The sequence below is a fragment of the Lytechinus variegatus genome, chromosome 10 (assembly GCF_018143015.1).
Source record: "Lytechinus variegatus isolate NC3 chromosome 10, Lvar_3.0, whole genome shotgun sequence".
Lineage (NCBI taxonomy): Eukaryota > Metazoa > Echinodermata > Echinoidea > Temnopleuroida > Toxopneustidae > Lytechinus > Lytechinus variegatus.
The window spans coordinates 18,609,204-18,628,409 of NC_054749.1; the positions used below are offsets into that span (position 1 = coordinate 18,609,204).

General features: G+C 35.4%; 1 protein-coding gene across 3 annotated transcripts in view; it reads left to right on the forward strand.

The window, feature by feature from the left end:
* The first annotated feature begins 2,774 nt into the window (after nucleotides 1–2,774).
* Nucleotides 2,775–19,206, forward strand: part of LOC121422198 (brain-specific angiogenesis inhibitor 1-associated protein 2-like protein 1) — a 48,039-nt gene continuing 31,607 nt past the window's right edge. The window contains exons 1-6 of one of the 3 annotated variants that reach the window (XM_041617094.1): nucleotides 2,775–2,990; nucleotides 4,975–5,050; nucleotides 7,580–7,666; nucleotides 12,716–12,777; nucleotides 13,375–13,491; nucleotides 14,241–14,396. In XM_041617094.1, the coding sequence (XP_041473028.1) occupies nucleotides 2,943–2,990; nucleotides 4,975–5,050; nucleotides 7,580–7,666; nucleotides 12,716–12,777; nucleotides 13,375–13,491; nucleotides 14,241–14,396 (546 nt within the window). In that variant the 5' untranslated portion in view covers nucleotides 2,775–2,942. The remainder of the gene's footprint in view (nucleotides 2,991–4,974; nucleotides 5,051–7,579; nucleotides 7,667–12,715; nucleotides 12,778–13,374; nucleotides 13,492–14,240; nucleotides 14,397–19,206) is intronic. The other 2 variants (XM_041617096.1, XM_041617095.1) reach the window with 2 other exon arrangements.

The following is a 19,206-nucleotide window of genomic DNA, read 5'->3' on the forward strand; positions in this document are numbered from 1 at the left end:
ACCGAGCGAGAAAATGTTCAAAGTTGAATAGTAAAAACTTTAATTGTAGAGCATTGACGACATTAATAGAATACTGCATTACTCGGCCCTCATTCCACAGAGGGGAGACCTTTGAAGGACCTATAAAAGACACACAAAAATGGCAAGGTCTTACAGCAGACTCCAAGATCACTTTTGTGTAATCTCTGTGGAATGGCTCACAAAGGAACAAGGACCATATTCCTGAAAGGCCACTGAAAGACTGTTTTGAACCTCTAAAAATTTAGGAGATCACAGATACCACGAAGACCACTAAAAGATCCACCAGGAATCATAAAAGACTTCAGAGATCTTTGACTGTTAATCATCATCAACATCGTCTTCACGGACATTTCAACTCGTTACAGTGACTCTTAGTATTCATCGTGCTTCAACATCAATTTCATCATCGCCATCATTGTGAACTTTAATTTAAGGAATCTTCGCCAACCAACTTGGGTTTTATCTGGATTTAATGCAGGACTACCATAACTTTGGATTGCATATCTAACTCTTCAACCCTCTTCAAGAGATGTAAGATCATTATTCATTTTTGTTTTGTTTAGTGTATATATAAAAAAATCAAATTTAAAACTAAATTTCATTGGCATTTTTTTCAGTATCGTAACAAATAATTTTTGGGGCTTGTCCGGGAAACCAAATCAAATTTGCTAGAAAAGCCAACTTAAAACCAAAACCAATTTTTCGGGATACGAAACCCAATTTGAGACGAAATCCAATTTGAATTGAAAACACTTGAAATTTTTGGAAAGTTCTAGGATATACTGTACTGTTTTATTACTTTATTGTATTTCTGTATATTCCATCATGGCAGCATTTGATGTTGAAGAATTTCTTGCAATGACATAATTGTCATATGAACTCACTGAAAAGGGATGATTTTGATAGCAGCTGTGATCACTTGGGTGTATCTCTAGTCCCAGGTTTGAAGAAGGCAGAGATAATTGACTTGTTAGCTAGTCACATGACAGGGGCGGATCCAGCTTTCGCCAATAGGGGGGGGGGGGGGGGCGAAATATATTTTTCTCGATTGGCCGCTACAATCTGGCTTTTTTGTTGTTGGTTTTTCAGGGGGTAGTCCTAACTAGAGACTGAAGTTTTAAGTATATGTTAGTTTTTATTGCTATAAAAAATATAAGGTATCTCATGTGGTCTTAACATATAATGCGAGCGCGAAGCGCGAGCTAAAAATCTTTGATATTTTATGTCCTTAGAACTGAAGATTCAGAGCAGTTTTTATAATCATGAACAAAGGTAAGTATCCAACTAAACAATGCGAGCGCGAAGCGCGAGCCGAAATTTTATCATATAGTAACGTGAAAAGTGACTCAATTAGGACCGTTTTTAGTGATTAATGGAGAGGATACAAGTATCACCAATTAAATAATGAGAGTGCGAAGCGCGAGTTCAAAATTTCTGATATTCCGACCTGAAAAAAATGAACAGTCTAAGCGCGTTTTTATTTAAATAAACAAGCTGTGTGTCTCAAACAATTAAATGAGAGCGCGAAGCATGAGCTTAATTTTTTTTATATACAGACATGATAAAGGAGCATTTTGACAAATTTTGGTAAGAATTTCCAAAGAGCATAGGTTTCTCACAAATCAAACGATGTGAGCGCGCAGCGCGAGCTGAACATTTTGATAATATACACATTAACAGTTTGTGTAAATCAAACAAAATAATGAAAGCTTGATGTGCGAACTAAAAAATGTGTGCAAATTGATATCAGAACTGGATATTGGTTATATATTGGTGTCATAATAACCTTCTTGAATGGGATTCATTTCACAGGCAATGCGAGCGCGAAGCGCGAGCGAGAATTTTTATATAAAGTCTATTTTCCAATTCTTCCCCTCACCTTTTTTTTGTTTCCTTTCGAGGTCGGGCCGGTCGTTACGAGGCTGTAAATTACACATCATGGGTAAAATACCTCTTTCTTACTTTTCTTTCTGTTTTTCGTAGTTTCTATCAACGTAAAGAGTACACTTTTTCTGCAGGTTGTCAAAAAATAGGGGGGGGGGGGCGGCTCGGCCCCCTCCTGGATCCGCGCCTGCATGAAGCTTACAGAGGAGTCTGAAACTTCTGTCATTATTTCAGATGATGCTCAGATTCAACTGGCAAAATTTGAAATGGAAATGAAAATGAAAGAGAGTGTTGAGAAAGAGAAAATCAAAGAAAACCTTGAAAAGGAAAGAATCGGAGAAAACATTAAAATGGAGAAAATGAGATTGGGGTACCAGTTAAAGTTGAAAGAAATGGAGTAAGCTCATGCATACTAACTCTATTAAAGATAAATCTCCCCAAGGTTTTTGTTGCATTATCGTAACAGTTAGGGTGAAAACTTTTTTTTTTTGCTTGTCAAAATTTACAGTCCTTAGTCCCCCTAACTTTGGAGACAGATTTCCGCCCATGAAAAAGTCATAGTGGTAGAAGTACTTATGGAGTAAAAAGTTCCCAAACGCGTATGTGTGTGTGTATTTTAGTTTTGTCAGACGAGTATCAATCAGATCACGTCTGGGACCGACCTTTAACGTCACCATCTGAAAGACGTGACCAGGACTCGAACCTCTGCATCAATATGTAACTTCCCCACATCTTGGATTACAGGCGCACGCCACTACGCCATTCTTGTCTCGCTTTAAATACCACCCTCCCTCCGGCCCCGACGTGTTACAACATCATGACAGCGGTGAACAGTCTTTGGGTGTTATGCTCTTTGCTTCCCGGAAATGCGTAGCAAGCTTGAGCACCCAATTCGACCGAAGATCTCCGCACGGGTACCGGTACCTCGTAAACAAAGGTACCAATGTAGCGGCATCCTTTGGTAGCTAGCGAGCGGCGCAAGCACGGATCGGAAGGAATAATCTTTATTTTGTTGCGGATAAATCACCTCTATCAATATGGCGACGGGAGATCAACTTCATAGAATGACGGAAAATGTCTACAGGGTAACAATTTATGATTTATTTGAGATGTATGTTTAAAAGTACCGGTAGATTGCATGGGTCTATTTTGAAGCCGCAGTCTTACTCTTTATAGCTCAGAGCGGGGCACAAGTGTTACCCCGCTGCGCTGGGCTGGACTCTGCAAGGTGTGGCAGAGCAGGTGGTGTCCGTGTGTCTCTGTTGTTGTTTGCAATCAATGAATGGCAGTCACGTTATTAGGCTCGCTTGAGCTTGATGGGGCATGAGTCTCCTCATACAGTCCCGTCCAAACTGTTTGTTTTCATATTTTGTTTCATGTTTTTTTCATGTTTTGTTTCAATATTTGATTTAGATTTTAATAATTTTCTCTGTAATTTGTAACTGTAAGTATCAGAGATGCCAAGTTCAAAGACCAGCTATGCGTGAGATTTTCTGTGGATCTGAGTGAGATCACAGACATTGTATAGCGTGAGACAGAGATTTGAGGGGATGAACAAGAGTCCAAAATGCTTGAGCCTCACGCATAATGCGTGAGACTTGGTAGCTCTGAAGTATCCACCTGACCTCGCCTCTGACTCTGTGCAAAATTATCCAGGGGCAGGTAGATATACTATTCATGCTATTACAGGTAGTCTACTACATCCTGAAAAAGGTTTTGGAGGGTTCAGTAGGGTTCAGTTTTTAATGCTATTTAAAAAAAAGCTTATTTACTCTTGATGTTCGGCATAGTGCATATCCAGTTATTGTTGTGAATTTCAGGTGTAGACCAGGGAGAAGATGATTTTGTGATTATCTTTTTAATTCTTTTTGTCACCTACAACCCTGGCCTGTTTTTTTACATCATGAACATACTTAGTGTATATGTAGATTGTATTTATTTTTTGTATAATAAGTTTTAAAATCTAAAGTATGCTTATGAAGTAAAAATAAAATAAAAATCAGGGTTTTCAGTCCATTAAACAAAAGCAATTTCAAGAGGGAGACATAGATCTGAGACATGTTGGACTTGGAATAAAAAATGGAAAGGCTGTTTTTACAGCGATGTTGAGAATGCTTCAAGTATTCTCACTATGAGTAAAAACTAAATCCAAAACATTGGCTCAGATGTTCATTTCTAGTTTAAATGGAATACTAAATGTACTGTACCTGTATGTAAGATAGTTCTACAGACCATGTATAAACTCATGAGTGCTTTCAACCATTGCATAGCATCCCTTATTTCATTTTATGTACAAGGAAATATAAATTAAATGCAACAACCAGCTTTAAAATATAGAGTTACTATTGTTCCAAATATAATATTTTTCTAGAAATGTCGAATTAACATCCATCAATAATAGACTTTTGGTTTGAAATATTTTATTAACTCATACCGTTAGAATTTTCTGGTATGAAAATGGGGTTTTCTTTTTAAATCTAGAAATGATACCCAGTTGCTTTTGTTGCTGGTACCCTCTGAAATTGAGATTTTTTTTCCCTTCGAAATTTTGAAGAGAGTACCTACACTAAATCAAATTCTATCTTGTAATAAATCTTGCCATTGACAAGATTTTGATTTGGCAACTCTTTCAGGGCTTTCCTTTACTGGAAATCTATTTATGAATGATATTCCTATCTTAATATGTGTACAGTACTCAGACCGAAATGAATGTGAATTGAATTATAAAAGAAAGGTTAAATGAGCAAATTGTAAATTGAAAGGAGGATCAAAAATGAAATGATGCTAGACTGGATCTCTATCTACATTCCACTTTCATTAATTTAGCTGTTGCCCTGTTTCTGATTTTATCACTTTATTTAATATGGAATCTATTACCTACAGTATATTCTTAGGAAAAGCAGCATGCAGTCATATCCAAGTACTGTACATGTACACTGCAGTCCTGTATAATTCACATTTTCTTTGCCAAAACTACAAGTTCATGTAGTTTTGGGATTTGTGTTAATTCACAAAGTACAATGCAAAGTTATTGTTGAGTTTTAAAAATGTGTTTCTTTGTATTTACAGCATACAATAGAGGGATTTAATCCCGAGTTGAGGAATCTAGTCACTCTTGGCAGAGCTTATGAGAAGGCATTGCAAAGTAAGTAAATATGCACCAAACAATGAGTTGTTGCTCAGCCCCCCTTTATACACTAAAATACAATTTCAACTATTAAAGAAGGGTTATTTGATGGTAGCAGTTCAATTATCAAAACTTTCAATAACAGATTTAGATTTGAGTCTTTTTTGGGTGGCTTTAATATGATGTTGTTAATTGACCATAGACCCTGTTTCAGTACACTTGTTATCTCTGATAAAGTCCCTATGGGAGGCTAAATATGTATGCCATTCAACATGATTTTATTTATTTATTTATTTATTTATTTATTCGCCCAGTATTTATTTCATTTATTTATTTATTTATTTATCTATTTATTTTTATCAATTCATTTATTTAGTACTTGTTTAATTATTTATTTTATTTGTTTTTTATTTATTTATTTGTTTATTTATTATTATTATTATTATTATTTTTTTTTTTTGGGGGGGGGTGTATCATCATCTCCCTTTTAATGTCTTAAAGTAGAGCTCTACATATGTAGCCAACCTCTTGTGAAAAGTGTCACTCTTTCTTTTTGGAGTTCTTTTTTTGTCAAGAATTCTAAGGAAGTTTACATACTTTCTGCACTCCCTCATAATGCATGATAGTTGACCTGGAACAGTCCTGATAAGGGGGCACTGTTTGTATGTAAATCTTGTTACTGAAATCATTCACTTTAGTTGGCTGATAGTAAACTTGCTATATATTTCAACAAGACTTTATGAATTTGGGACTTGGATTGTAATGTATTTCAGGAGTGATGTGCCATAGTTTTTTTTAGTAGCATTTTTTTTCAAGAGAAGATGGTTTGTAGCTAAACAATACTATGGGTACATGCTGGTATTGTGCAATGTTTGATCATACATCCCTTTAGATCCTATTGACCACCAATACATCTTGGCTATTAACCACAGCCCTTGTAATCAATGTGAAAAAAAAGTTTGGGTAACAGGAAACTTGGTAGGAAGTGGAAATTGGAAAAGCAGCTATGTTTTCCTCCTCCTCTGGTATCTCATTATTTCCTGCTCACTCTGTGTGTGTGTGTTTGTATTTGTGTGTGTGTGGATACAGGTCCATGTCCTATACTAAGGTTTAGGAATAAGAGAGCAGTGTTCACACAAGATTATAGTTTGGAACGTTTTACCATAACAGGAATTATAGCTGAAAAATACACTGAAAAGTTTATCGGGGGGGGGGGGGGGATAACATTAGGACTGAACCATATTTCCCCAATATTTTGTTGAGTGGCTATAAATTATAGAGTATGTTTAATAGCCAACTCTTACTTGTATGTTTTTGTACATTGTATAATTTTTTCTATTTAAGTCTCCTCAAACTCATTTATATACACTTTGTATCATATCGCCACAATATAAATTTGCGAAATAATTCATGAGGATTCTCGTTGACAACAAGAACATGTTGTTAAGTCTGCTTTTTCTCATTTTCCTTTTCTAATCCAACCAACTCAATTTCAGGGTGAACTGTGAAATATGTATGTTTTGTGGGCCACATGTTGGAACAATAAATCAATTTGAATTCAACCCCTTTTGCACTGTACAGTGGATATTTCCTTTGAAAAAAAATGAAATGAACATTTCAAAGTAATATTACTTTTGCCAAAGTTACAACCATTTTTAAGTGAGGTGTAATTTCCTGTTAAACTACTTAAAAGGAATCTTTCAAACTTTTATGTTTGTACATGTACAATGTTGTTTTATTACACACTCTTTTTATCTTCAAATCTGTTAAATATTTAATAAGTACATGTATAATCAGTATTAGAAATTGTACAACTCTTATAAACTCTAATTTGACTCCATCTACATTAGGTCGTATGAACCTCGCTTCAATCAAAACCACAGATAAGAGAAAACAAATAGAGGTTCAAGTGCCTGGATTGATGAAATGGTACTGAATTGATATGATGTGGGTAAACAACTGGAGTGCTGAATACTTGAACTGAAATCAAAGCAATACATTTTTTTTCAATGTAATATAATGTCAACATTTATCAAAGTACAAAATATCATACCAAGCTACTTGATATTCCAGAATGGGGTGTTTGATTGTTTATGAATAATACAGGAATTATTTTTTCGTGATGCAGTTTAGTCTCAACCTACATTTAAAAAAAAAATTATAATCAGATTATTTTCACAATAACTTCTTGTAAAAGTTCAGGGACCTGTTACATGCATACATTGCTTGTTATAATAACAAATGGAAATGTCTATAATAAGCTCACTATCAGCCAATCAAATTGATTTATTTCTGTAGCTTGTTATAACAAGTTTTACGAAACGGGCCCCAGATCATTGATTCATTATTTATCATAAACTGTTGAAGTCAATCTCAGGCTGATCGTCACGACTTATTTATTACATTACAAACTGTAATCTAGAAGATTCACTCACAAACTTATTAATACATGTATATCATGTTCATCATAAAGCTGCATTATAATGAATTGTTGTTTATTATAATAGGTCATGAAGTTTTGTTGTTCATATTTTTTTCATGTTTCAGGTGTATCACAAGCTGCAAAGGATTATTTCAATGCTATAGTTGCTGTTGGTGAACTCGCTAGTGAGACAAAAGACTCCAGACAACTGGGTAAGTTATGAATGGAGACTTGTTTTTGAGGTGGGTTCAAGCGAAAGTGGTTTTCAAAACCACTTTACGTAAATTGGTCTTGTTGCTATGTGACCACTCATGGTGGGGTCACATTGATTATTCACGCAAAATTTGAAACTGGAGTGTAGACATTCTACGCACAGTGTGTGGAGTACCGTGCCAAACAGGATCGCTCCTGGAATGAACGGTTGGGTTGTGTCCTCCTTCATGTAATCTTGAACTACATGTAGTTTAACGAGGCAAAGCAATCTTGAAAACCACATCGTGAGGTGGTTTTCCAAACTGGTTTGAAAAATCTCTTCTAAAGACTTTTTTTGAGTGATCCCATCATTACACACTAGAGTGTAGTTTCTACTTTTAACAGGTTTCCATGAAACTAGTTTTAGGACTGTCATTAGAACTTGATTCCAAGAGTGAATATCAATATTGCATGTGTTAAAAGAAATGTCAAAGCTCTGTATGTACTGTATACAAATTACAATGTTGTTTTCCAGATCTTGTTTATCCTATTCAAATATTTTTCAATGGAAACGTAATATTACAGTCTTACATTTTAATGTACAGGGCCCTGTTGCATAAAACATTTAGTTACCATATTGGTAACTTTCAATTTGCCACTTGTAACTTTGATTGGCTGTTGATCAGCATTCCCATGGTAGTTACCATTGGATGGCAAAGTTAACATTTAACTTTTATGCAACAGGGCACAGGACTGTGTTCTGGAAATTTGAGGGGTAGGCCTAGATGTAAATTATTATTTGTTAAGTGACCACAGCCCTGTTGATGGTTACTTTTTAAAAATGATGCAATGTGGCATTGGCACATTAGTGCTGGGGCCCGTTGCAGAAAGACTTGCGTTTAAACGCAAGCCAAAAATTCAATCTCAAGTTCCATATGCGCTGTGTTGATTGGTTGAAAATCAAGTTGCGCGTGATTTTTAGAGTTGCGCATGATTTTTAGAGTTGCGCATGATTTTTAGAGTTGCGAATGATTTTTAGAGTTGCGATTGATTGCGACTCTTTCTGCGACGGGCCCCAGAACTCATTGTATTCAAAATAAAGGTAAATGTAAGCCCCAGTAGTTCTTGGACCGTACAGTCTTGATTGATTGAGTTTAAATGTCTGATGAGATGAATGCCAGCGCAATATATGAATATATCATAATCCCATGCACAGGGCATGAACTCTTCTCTCACATATTTCTCTTTCAGAATTGATTGTTTAAACACATGATGGAATCATTCCCTGCATACATGTACATGTAAATGCAGGCATTGCCTTTGCTTTACAATACATTGTCTTGTTGAATGCGTACAATCTAGGGTTCAAAATATAGGCCTACATTATTTGTACAAGTACATTGATTGAGCACTGCATTCTTATGATTTTACTAAAGTTTAATTATTTCATATCAAGTGGTGAATGAGGACAGATCTATAAATGAGAATGTTGTCAGAAGTGAGCATACCCAAGGTTGTTTTGCCAGGCTGTTGGCTTTTTACCTATTGCATAAAAGCGGACAGTGTTGTTGAAACTAGATAAATTTCATGTCAGTGTATGGGAATTTTATTTGTAACATGACACATGGGGAAAAGAAAGGAATTCAAATGAGACGTAATGATAGTATGAATTTAATAGTGAGAATTGTGCACTGTTCAATTTAATACAAAGCAAGATTATGCCTCTTACTCTTTGATAGATTTTTATATAATCTGTCCACAATACTTGTGGTGAACTGTTTTATATTCTGAACATTCTTTAAAAACAATCTTTGTTTGTGATAGAAATGATTTTTTTTCCCTCAATAATTTTGAGGAAATGAATGAATGGATTTTTGTAGATTTATTGTAATCATCATGTCTTACGGAACTTATGTGCAGGGGTGTGGGAGTTCAGCTTCTTCGCTGATTTCAGCTATTTTTGCTTTTTAGTTTCAGTTTAATTTTATCTTTAAAAATAATTTTGATCTCTTTTTGCCACACTTTCCTTCTTTCCCCAAAGGTTTTTTTGTGATCACTTCATACACCCCTGTAGTTTGTACAAACTAAAATGATGAAATGAACATTCTTGAATTACAAATAAAATCATCAGGTGAGGTAAATGGGTACTGGCAGGAAGTAATTGCTCAAAAAGCTGTGAGCACTATAATATTGGTAGACTAAAATAGGCACGGTACGTGTATTAGGAGTGCCTTTATCACCTTTAAAAGGTGAACGTGCACTATACAAATCATATTATTATTTTAATTTTTTATTACATACAAAGACATTAACATGGGATATCATTAGGGCGACCTGTGAACTCAAATGCAATCTAATGAGCTGTAGGCCTATCTACTTTCAGGACTCGACATTAGCAGTGGTCCGGTGGCCCGATGAAACCAAAAATGAGAGTCGGGCCACCAAAATTGTGTAAATGCCAACAATTAGTGGCCCTGTTGGGCTACCAATTTTTTTTTTAATTTGTTTTCTATTGTCTTAGGGCCATTGAATTTGCTTTGCGGACTACCAGAAATATAAAATTGATGAAAAAAGTTAGTGTGGAGCCTTGAATGATGTTTTTTGACAAAGGTGGGAACTACTACTCAACTGTTCAAATGGCATGCTAGGCTTTTACCTGTGGCAATTGCTAGGTTGTGCTATTGTCATTTTGCCATACCTGTGTTTTCATGGCTTGATTGAAAGTGAAAGTCACAGGTCAAGTCAACACAATAAAGGTAGAAAGTTAACTTTTCTTTGATGTTCCTTTGAGGGATAGGGACATGGGGAGCTGGGGAGAATTATATTCCTTAAAGTACATGTACATTGAACATGTATGTGTGTACTTCTCTTTTAATTGTTGACTTGCCAGGCTCACCTTTAGGAGAGGAAATAAAAATGCTGGGGGTGAACTCTAGCAATCCCCCTATTTGCCCAAAACAGACCCCCCAAAATTTTTTTTGGTTTACCGACATTAGGCCTACATGTACAATAGGGCCAACATGAACTCGCTCCCATGAAAGGAAATATTTTCTTTTTATTCGGAGAGAACAGAAAGTGCTCCATTTCTTAAGGCAAGCCAAAGTTTAGCAGAAGAGGACACAACAGAATCTAGAATGGAAAAGAGTGGTTGCTGGAGGCAGGTGGGTGGGGGGGGGGGGGAGGGGACATCCCAACTAATGAATTTGTTTGTGATATTGACATATTTAGTATTCTACAGTACCTCCATGGGTTTTACTGCTTTTGTCATTCCATTGTCAGGAGCAAGGAGGGGGAAACATGTTGCCTAGTCTTCAGTCAGTTTTTGCTATTAGTGGAAGTGTTGACAACCCTTTGTACATTGTATGTAGCCAGACTTGTTATGGCGCCGTCACATTTCACCTACTGTGGAGTAAAATACAGCTGTTTTAACATTTTTTTTGTACCAGCTACCTATTGGTGGTTTGAATAAAAATGAGTGAAAACGGCTGTTTTCGACTCCTCGTGTGACCAACGTCGGATAAATATGACTGCAGCAATATGCTTGATTAAAATTGCTTATTAAAGGACTACGGAATTTCAACTTTAAAACTTTATACCATTTCCAATCAAAGATTTTAGTCAGCAAAAACCTACCCGACTATAAAAATTTCTTACCATTTAATGGTTATATTTTATAAATCTAATCTGTTTTGAATTATAAATGCTGTAAATCTCTTAGCCATAATATAATAAAAAAGAAAGAGTTTGAGATTTTAAAAATCAATGTGATCAAGATTTCGACGCAAGATTTACGGCACAGAATACAAAAGCATTGTACTGTTGATTACAATACTTTTTGTAGTTCAACATTATTTTTCAACACTCAATACTGGTTATTAAAAAACCTTGTTCAAATATAGTATAGTGGTGTATTAAGTTTACCAAAGCTACAAAGAAATCATTTCAAGTTTTATAGACTAGCGATGGGCCTACAAGTGCATGCTACTGTGTACATTGAAGATCCCAAAGAAAGAAACATTCTGGAGGATTGAGAAACGAGCTGTGCTAGCAAACAGGAAACTACCCTTTCCTCGAGCTCCTCGCATTGAGGGGAAACCTGGCCAGTCCCCCTTCTTCAAATATGTGCTGAGAGAGAACAAGGGGGTCCTGACTCATTAGCTTATCCAGACACAGGATATTTCCAAAGGGGTTCCAGAGTTTGACAGACAGACTTGCATATTCGTAATGGAACAACGGTACATGTATAATATACGTATGCATGTACACTGTTGAAGTAGTGCATCATGAAATTAATAAACAGAAAAAAAAATGCAGAGCTATTACATACTGCATAAAGAATCGATAATATCCAAGATAGTTCAAACCAAAAAAGAAGAAAATTTAAGGAGAGAGCTTACTGTGAGAAGGGTACCAAATAGGAAGAGAAAAAAAAATGATTAAAATACTGAAATAGAAAATGGGAGTTCACGCTGAGGGAAAGAAGTTTACCTTTAAATGGTTATCCCTGTCACTGCAAGATACATATTTCTGATTTTGCACATTTCCTTCTTGGAAATTACAAGTAAAAAAGGAAACACCATGCTATCTACGATGATGCAGAGGTTTTGAAAGTAAATGCATTTCTTTTAAAGAGGACCTAGAAAGGGAAACATGTACATGTATGTAAAAGCAATCATAAAGCTTGCAAGTTCTTTTCAGTTAAAGAAATGAAATATGATTAACAGATCAACTGCAAACGACTTTAATCAGTGCCCTATGAATAAAACTTGTATTCAAGTTATGAAAAACACCACCACCAACAACAACAAAATTGCTGAAAGGTTGTGGCCATACAAAAGTCCTATGTATGTGTTGCTGTGTAAGTACTACGAAAGAGACTCGCACCCCCAAAAATAAACACACTCACACTTCTGGTATTTTGGGTGATCCAAAAGTCAATACAGCCCATACTAATTTTTAGATGCATTTTATATTATAATCAACATTTTAGACTACAGTATTTCTTCCACAATCGGATCACACAGTTGGAACTTTAAGTTTATCTTACTTTTTCTTTTTAATCTCTGCAGGTCAGTCACTACTTCAGATAGCAGAAACCTACAGGCAAATAGAAACTGAAAGAGAAATCACAGTAAGTACACAAGAAGAATAACAACCAGGGTGTTTACATTTTTATTGATATGGAGAAGAATCATGTTGTGTGTATCTCAAAGCTGTGCTTTATCAATGCTGAACTTTAATAGGAATGGTAGTGTATACACGTTTATCTGCTCTACATTAGGTTAATCAGATTGATGTTGTCTAGCTAGTTATATGAAATGTATTTTTTTAAAGATATGTTTGCAATTTTAAAGCTAGGGTTCAGTGTTAGCAAGTATAACTAAATAAATTTACATATTATGTAATTTCAACTACTTGTATTAAAGAAATTGAATAATAAAAAGATAATTCATTTTCAAGTGCTTGTAAAAATTTGCCCAATAAAACTTATAAAAGAATTAATCTTAATTAATCTTCACTTCATAGAAATGAAGTGAAATTGGAGCTACATGTATGATATGGTCAAAACAGTATTTTATTATGCCTACCATGCATGGATCTAAGTAGGCCTTTGAGTTTGACCCATCTTTTTTATACATGCGAAAATAGTCCCTTTGAACAATTATGACCTTTCTTCCCTGCCCCTTGTGCCGACTAAAGTCTATATCTTCTGTTTCTAATTATCTAGGTGCATGCATTGAGGAAAGAGCTTCTGCATCCATTAGAAGGCAAACTAGAGCAGGAATGGAAGAATGTCCTTCAGGTTCAGAAAACATACCTATCAGAAAACAAAGCTAAATCAGAGGTGAGTACTTCATGTTGGTGAGATCACCATTATGGCTAGCCAATAAAGCTAGGTTGCTTTTGTCTCTGCCTTTATAAGTCTGATGAAATGTGAAACATCAGCAATGCATCTAATGTGGAAAAATATGCACTATGGTCTTACGCTAATTCTTGTTTTTTTTTATTGATGAATATGTGCAGGCATGTTTTCATGACACAAATAACGCAGGAATCCTAGTCGATTAAAATACAACAAGAACCATTAACGACAGACTAAAGTGTATAGACAGTGTCTACTTTGCATTCCCTCTTCTAAGTCTTCTGCATTAGGCGTATTGCAGAAGTTGTGCTTTTGTAGCAGCAGACTCATCAAGGCAAAGACAAAAGCTGCAGCCTCTTCGTAGATTATAGACTACATGTACATTATGACAAGATGACACAACTATCATTGGACAGTGTCTCTGTGTACATAGAAGTTCTGACTCTTCTCAAAATTCATTTGGTAAAATCTGTTGGAACTTGCCTAAATAAGTTGGTGATTGGTAATTGTAATATTTTGTTTGTATGTAATAAAGTAATTTTTTTTGTACAAGCTTTGCCTTCTTTAAATGTGTGTACATTATCAAAGGATGTTCCTGTGCTAGATGACCTTCTGTTTTTGTTGGTGTTCATAGGGATCCATAGATCTAGACATACATTCATCTCATATTGATAATTACGTATTGTCATCAATTTCATAGCACTTAATTGACCCCTTTTACTTTTTTCTAGGCTGTTGAAAAGTGTCGCTCTGAGGTGAAGAAACTTCAGAAGAAGACACAAAAGAACCACAGTGAAAAATACATAGAGAAAGAACAGAGGACGGCCGAAGAGCTTCAACTCCTGACCAAACAACTTCACAATTTCAGATCTAATGGACTGAGAGAGGTTAGAATATGTTATCATGCACTATACTGGGTTTAATATGTCCACAACAAATACACTAAATTATCATCTAAACATGTATAGAGTGTTTTAGCGATACATTAAAAGTGCACATTTTGGTCTGCATCAATAATTGCTCATGCGGTATCAGATTGTATCCCTGAACAGGACCGAAATCTGACGAATTTCCCATAGACTCCTGTACAAAATTTGCAGTTGAATGTGAGACTATTCAACAGTCTAGTGCGTATGCGCGAATGCGTGAAATATACAACATGTACAACAATGAAAGCAATGCGATGCACAGCATAGAGCACAATCACGCTTAATGCTGTCATTATGAACTACATGTAAGTCGCATGTCAACGACAAAATTTGATCCTGACTTGATGTTCCATAATAGTGATATTACTTGTTAAATCTAATTTCCCCCTCTTTTTTTTTGGGGGGGGGGGATTGGATAGGTGATATAATGATATTGGATTTTTTTCATGAAATACTTGTAATATTCTACTCATTAGGGCCAATATTCCACTCATCTGCAATTCATGGAATATTTGTCCAAACTCTTGGAATATTTCTGGTATTCCATTCTGAGCCATCCCATATAATATAATTATCCCGAATGCAGTTTGTGTCACTGCGATAATTTAGTATTTTTTAGGTCATATACTGAGTACCTGTTGTAGTACAGTGTTGGTGCATTTTAAGAGTGTGCTTTATCTAAATAGTATGGCGTTAGATCTAGCGCATGGTATTCTCTATTAAAAAAATTGTCTTCTTTCTTGAAAAATCAAGCCTATATTCACCCTTTATGCTCATACATATATATATTTACATGTATCAAAGACACAATTCTATTCAAATACATAAACTGTACACTTCGGTATGTGCCTTGCCATGTCAAATGAAAATCACACATTATAATATCTATTCCATTTTCCCAAGTCATTCCCCAAAGCATCTACATGTAGCAGTGACTCAAATAATGTCCCAAAAGCAGAATACTATTGTAGTATTACATGTACTTTTATTAATTTTAACTTGTACACTCTAAGTTGTGATTATTCAACAACAACAATAGGAAGAAATATAGAGGAGTAACTCGATACTGTGTAATGTAACCAGGAAAGTATAAAAGAGGAATGTGTACCAGCTTTATAGTGGAGAAAATATAAAAACATGTGAAGTGTTTCCTTTTTTCCCTAAAGATCCTTTCAGGACAAGGTTCAGGATTTATTTTTAAAGTTGAAGATTGGCAACCATGATATTTTCCTTTGTTCACATGTTTTTGGCAGAAAATAAGAATATTGTTGTTTGAAAAAAAGAGGAAAGATTACTAATGGAACAAAATGATTGAAAGATTGTTGATGGATAGAAAGTATGTGGAACAGACCTCTTTCCTCAGAGCAAGAACTTATTGACCAAAACTATAAGCTGGGCAAAGATGTGGTCCAATCAGGTCTAAGCCTAAATTTCAAGGACCCACATACATGTACATGCCTACGTGTTGGGTTCAACAGGTATTTCAATAGCCACATTAATTTTTTATTACTTTTTTAATACCACTGCATGTATGACACATTTGGACTGTTCAAAGCTTAATAATGCAAGTGACTTTGCATTGGGTAGATTTTTGCTGGACAAAAAAAAATTAGAGTAAAATGGGAAAGGGTCAAGTATTACTTGCTTGCAGAGCTTTTTTTACTCCTACATGTATAAGCCAGTTCGTAGTTCCTTTCTGCGCATGATCAAAAGATTCTACGTATGATCAGAGGAAGGTCATTTGTACAAAAGTGATATGGTGGTTTAAAATCTAATGAGATAAGCACCAACTTTGATGTCTTGATTATTCATATATTATTTTGAATTGTGGTTTTCATTTACATCCACAAAAACAATGTGTCCGCGACTGGTATTTCGCAGTTTGCCAAGTACATTGTGCAACATGCTATGATATGCATTCAAAAGTAGGAATGCAACAAATACCTTCATAAAGTGTTCATTGGTGTGCTATTCTAGTCACCTGGTCTATTTAATTTCTTCATCCTGCTATGTAAGGCAAGCTTACGTAATATCTTGCTTTGAAATCTGCCTAACATAATGAAAGAAATGAAAGGTCATTTGACCAAAATTGTCCATGAAGTAACTACGAACTGGTCTATTACCTCTTTCTATGTACAGCCTTATAGGCCTGGAAATCCCTCTGGCAAATTCAAACTATCTTGGGACAGGGGAGGGGGAAGTTGTATTAAAGGCTACTCTTGATTTGTAGGTTCATGACCTCGTTAATTGGTAGTTAATCTGGCTTCTACAGAAGCGTGAGACAGGATTAGCAAGATTACACTCAATTAAAAACAGGTAGCCCTGAAATACGTTATAAAACCCCCCATGATCATGACTAATTTCTGCAGAAACTGGGTACCTTGTTTGTACTATGCAATCCCTTGTGCATATGCTTTTATACTCGTGCTTGTTGAACTTATCATAGTTGACTGAAAGTGAAATATCTGTGGGAAGTTATTCTGCGGAGAAGCTACATGTATGATGTGTTAGAGGCTCTAACACATTTATAGCTTTATAGAGCACACTATGGAGAAGATATATTGCAACATCAAATAGTAAATTACTTTTCCCAGTTTTCATACATGCACCTGTCTCATTTTATTGTACTGTAATTAAGTTTTATACTCAGTTTCCGAAAGTGGTCTGTCATGAACACTTTTTTTTAAATGTTGTATTGTAACTATTAAACAACAAGTAGGGACCAAAAAATGCAACTAATCTTTGTACTGTACATGTATGTGGAATATGAAAGCATACATGTACATTTTAAGGCTATGTTTTGAAGAATTTCTTCAGATAATCTGACCCGGGACCCGTTGCATAAAACTTACCCAGTATGCCATAAAAAATGGCTAAAAATTACACATTATTATGGCAAAAGTTTTATGCAACGGGTCCCAGGACAGCCTCATTTTTGCGAGACATTACTGATCCCCCCAATTCGTTCTAAAAGATTTGGTACTGGTTTGACCGAAACATGTTTGTAATTGTGATACTGATATTTACACTCATGATTGTATTGAATATCCATGTTCAGATGAAAGAATGGTCGCACAAAATTTTGCAAAACTTTTTCATGAAACAAAGTGAACATTTTGCAGTTGGTGAAGAGCAAAAAAGCAGTGCACAGAGCAGAAAAGTGTGAATAATTATGCACATCCAATATATTGCATTCTTGGAAAGTCCTATGTTTTGGTATGTTTCCTCTTCACAAAATATTTAGCAACATTTTTTTTTGTTTTATATAGCTTCATTTTCCTTTTCCAAATACATGCTGCTGCTGACTTCACAATGTAGTTGTACAATTATGATAAATGCAGCACTGGTTTAATTGATCAGGGGCTATCAAAGGCCATGGCCATGAATGTCTTTTTTGGGGGGCCTCAACGGCCCTCTCATTGGCTTTGGTGTTTTTTGGGGGGTGTTTTTTGTTTTCATTTTTCTATTTGTGCTGCAATATAGGGCATACATCTGTGCATAGAAATGGCCCAATAGAAAAGTGCCCTTTTCTGCAAAAAAAAAATCAAAATTTGAGGCATAAACATGAACAGAAATACAAAGTTATTAGTTAATAATAATAATAATAATAATTAGACCATTTATATAGCGCAGTCACTATATAAATATACTCTACTGCGCTGTAGTGAGACAGAGCTCCCAACAATGCTACTGCTCAAACAAATTAAACAATTATGCATATAATACAATTAACCAAAAACTTCTGAAAAAAGATGGGTCTTCAATAAATGTTTGAAGATGGTAACAGTTGGTGCTTTTCGTATTTCCAGGGGTAATTTGTTCCAAAGCTTTGGAGCAGCACAACTGAAAGCACGATCCCCAAGAGTTACTTTTGTTCTCAAGTGAGGTAGCTTTAGAAGCAGCTTATCCTGTGTACTTCGTAAGTTATGTGCATATGAATGTGACCTAAATGATATTAATTCAGACAAGTAATTCGGAGCTTGACCATTCAGTGCTTTGTAAACAAGCAAAAGTATCTTAAATGTAATTCTCTGCCTTATTGGCAACCAATGTAATTGAATCAGAACAGGTGTAATATGGGAAAACTTTGAGGAACCGGATACAAGTCTTGCACATGCATTCTGAACATGCTGCAGCTTGTTGATTTGCGAGTCTGGTAAACCAAACAATAATCCATTACAATAATCAAGCCTACTGCTAATAAATGCCTGGATAAGGGTTTCTGCGCTTTTCTGGTCCAAGTATCTACGAATATGGCGTAAGTTGTATAACATATAAAAAGATGATCTACTAATGTGAATGCACAGGCAATGGGTTCAAATAATATTTCCCTGGTCTGAATGTACCATTAATGTATTGTCAACACGGACCATGGAGATATAGACCTTTGTTGGAGGAAGTTGGCTATCTCTGCTCTGCCCACAAGTGATAATGATAGACTTCCCTATGATAATTTCAAGGTACCCTTTCATCAGAAATCCCAATAGTTTTTGCCAATGCATGGACATGTATATAAAGTACATGTAGTTTGACCCATTTGATGGTTCCAGTTTTATATAGATCTGTAGTTAAATAAATGGGCAATTGTTTGAGCATCGTGTACATTATAAATGAGGGTGTACTCTTTTCAAGAGGATATTTTTTATGAGTATGTGGAAAGGGGATTGATTTTAAATTATTAGGATTTGTCATACTCATACATGATATGTGATTCATGGCCATACACAACAGGGTCACTGCAGATGGTACTTGTTTTCCTCTTCCCATC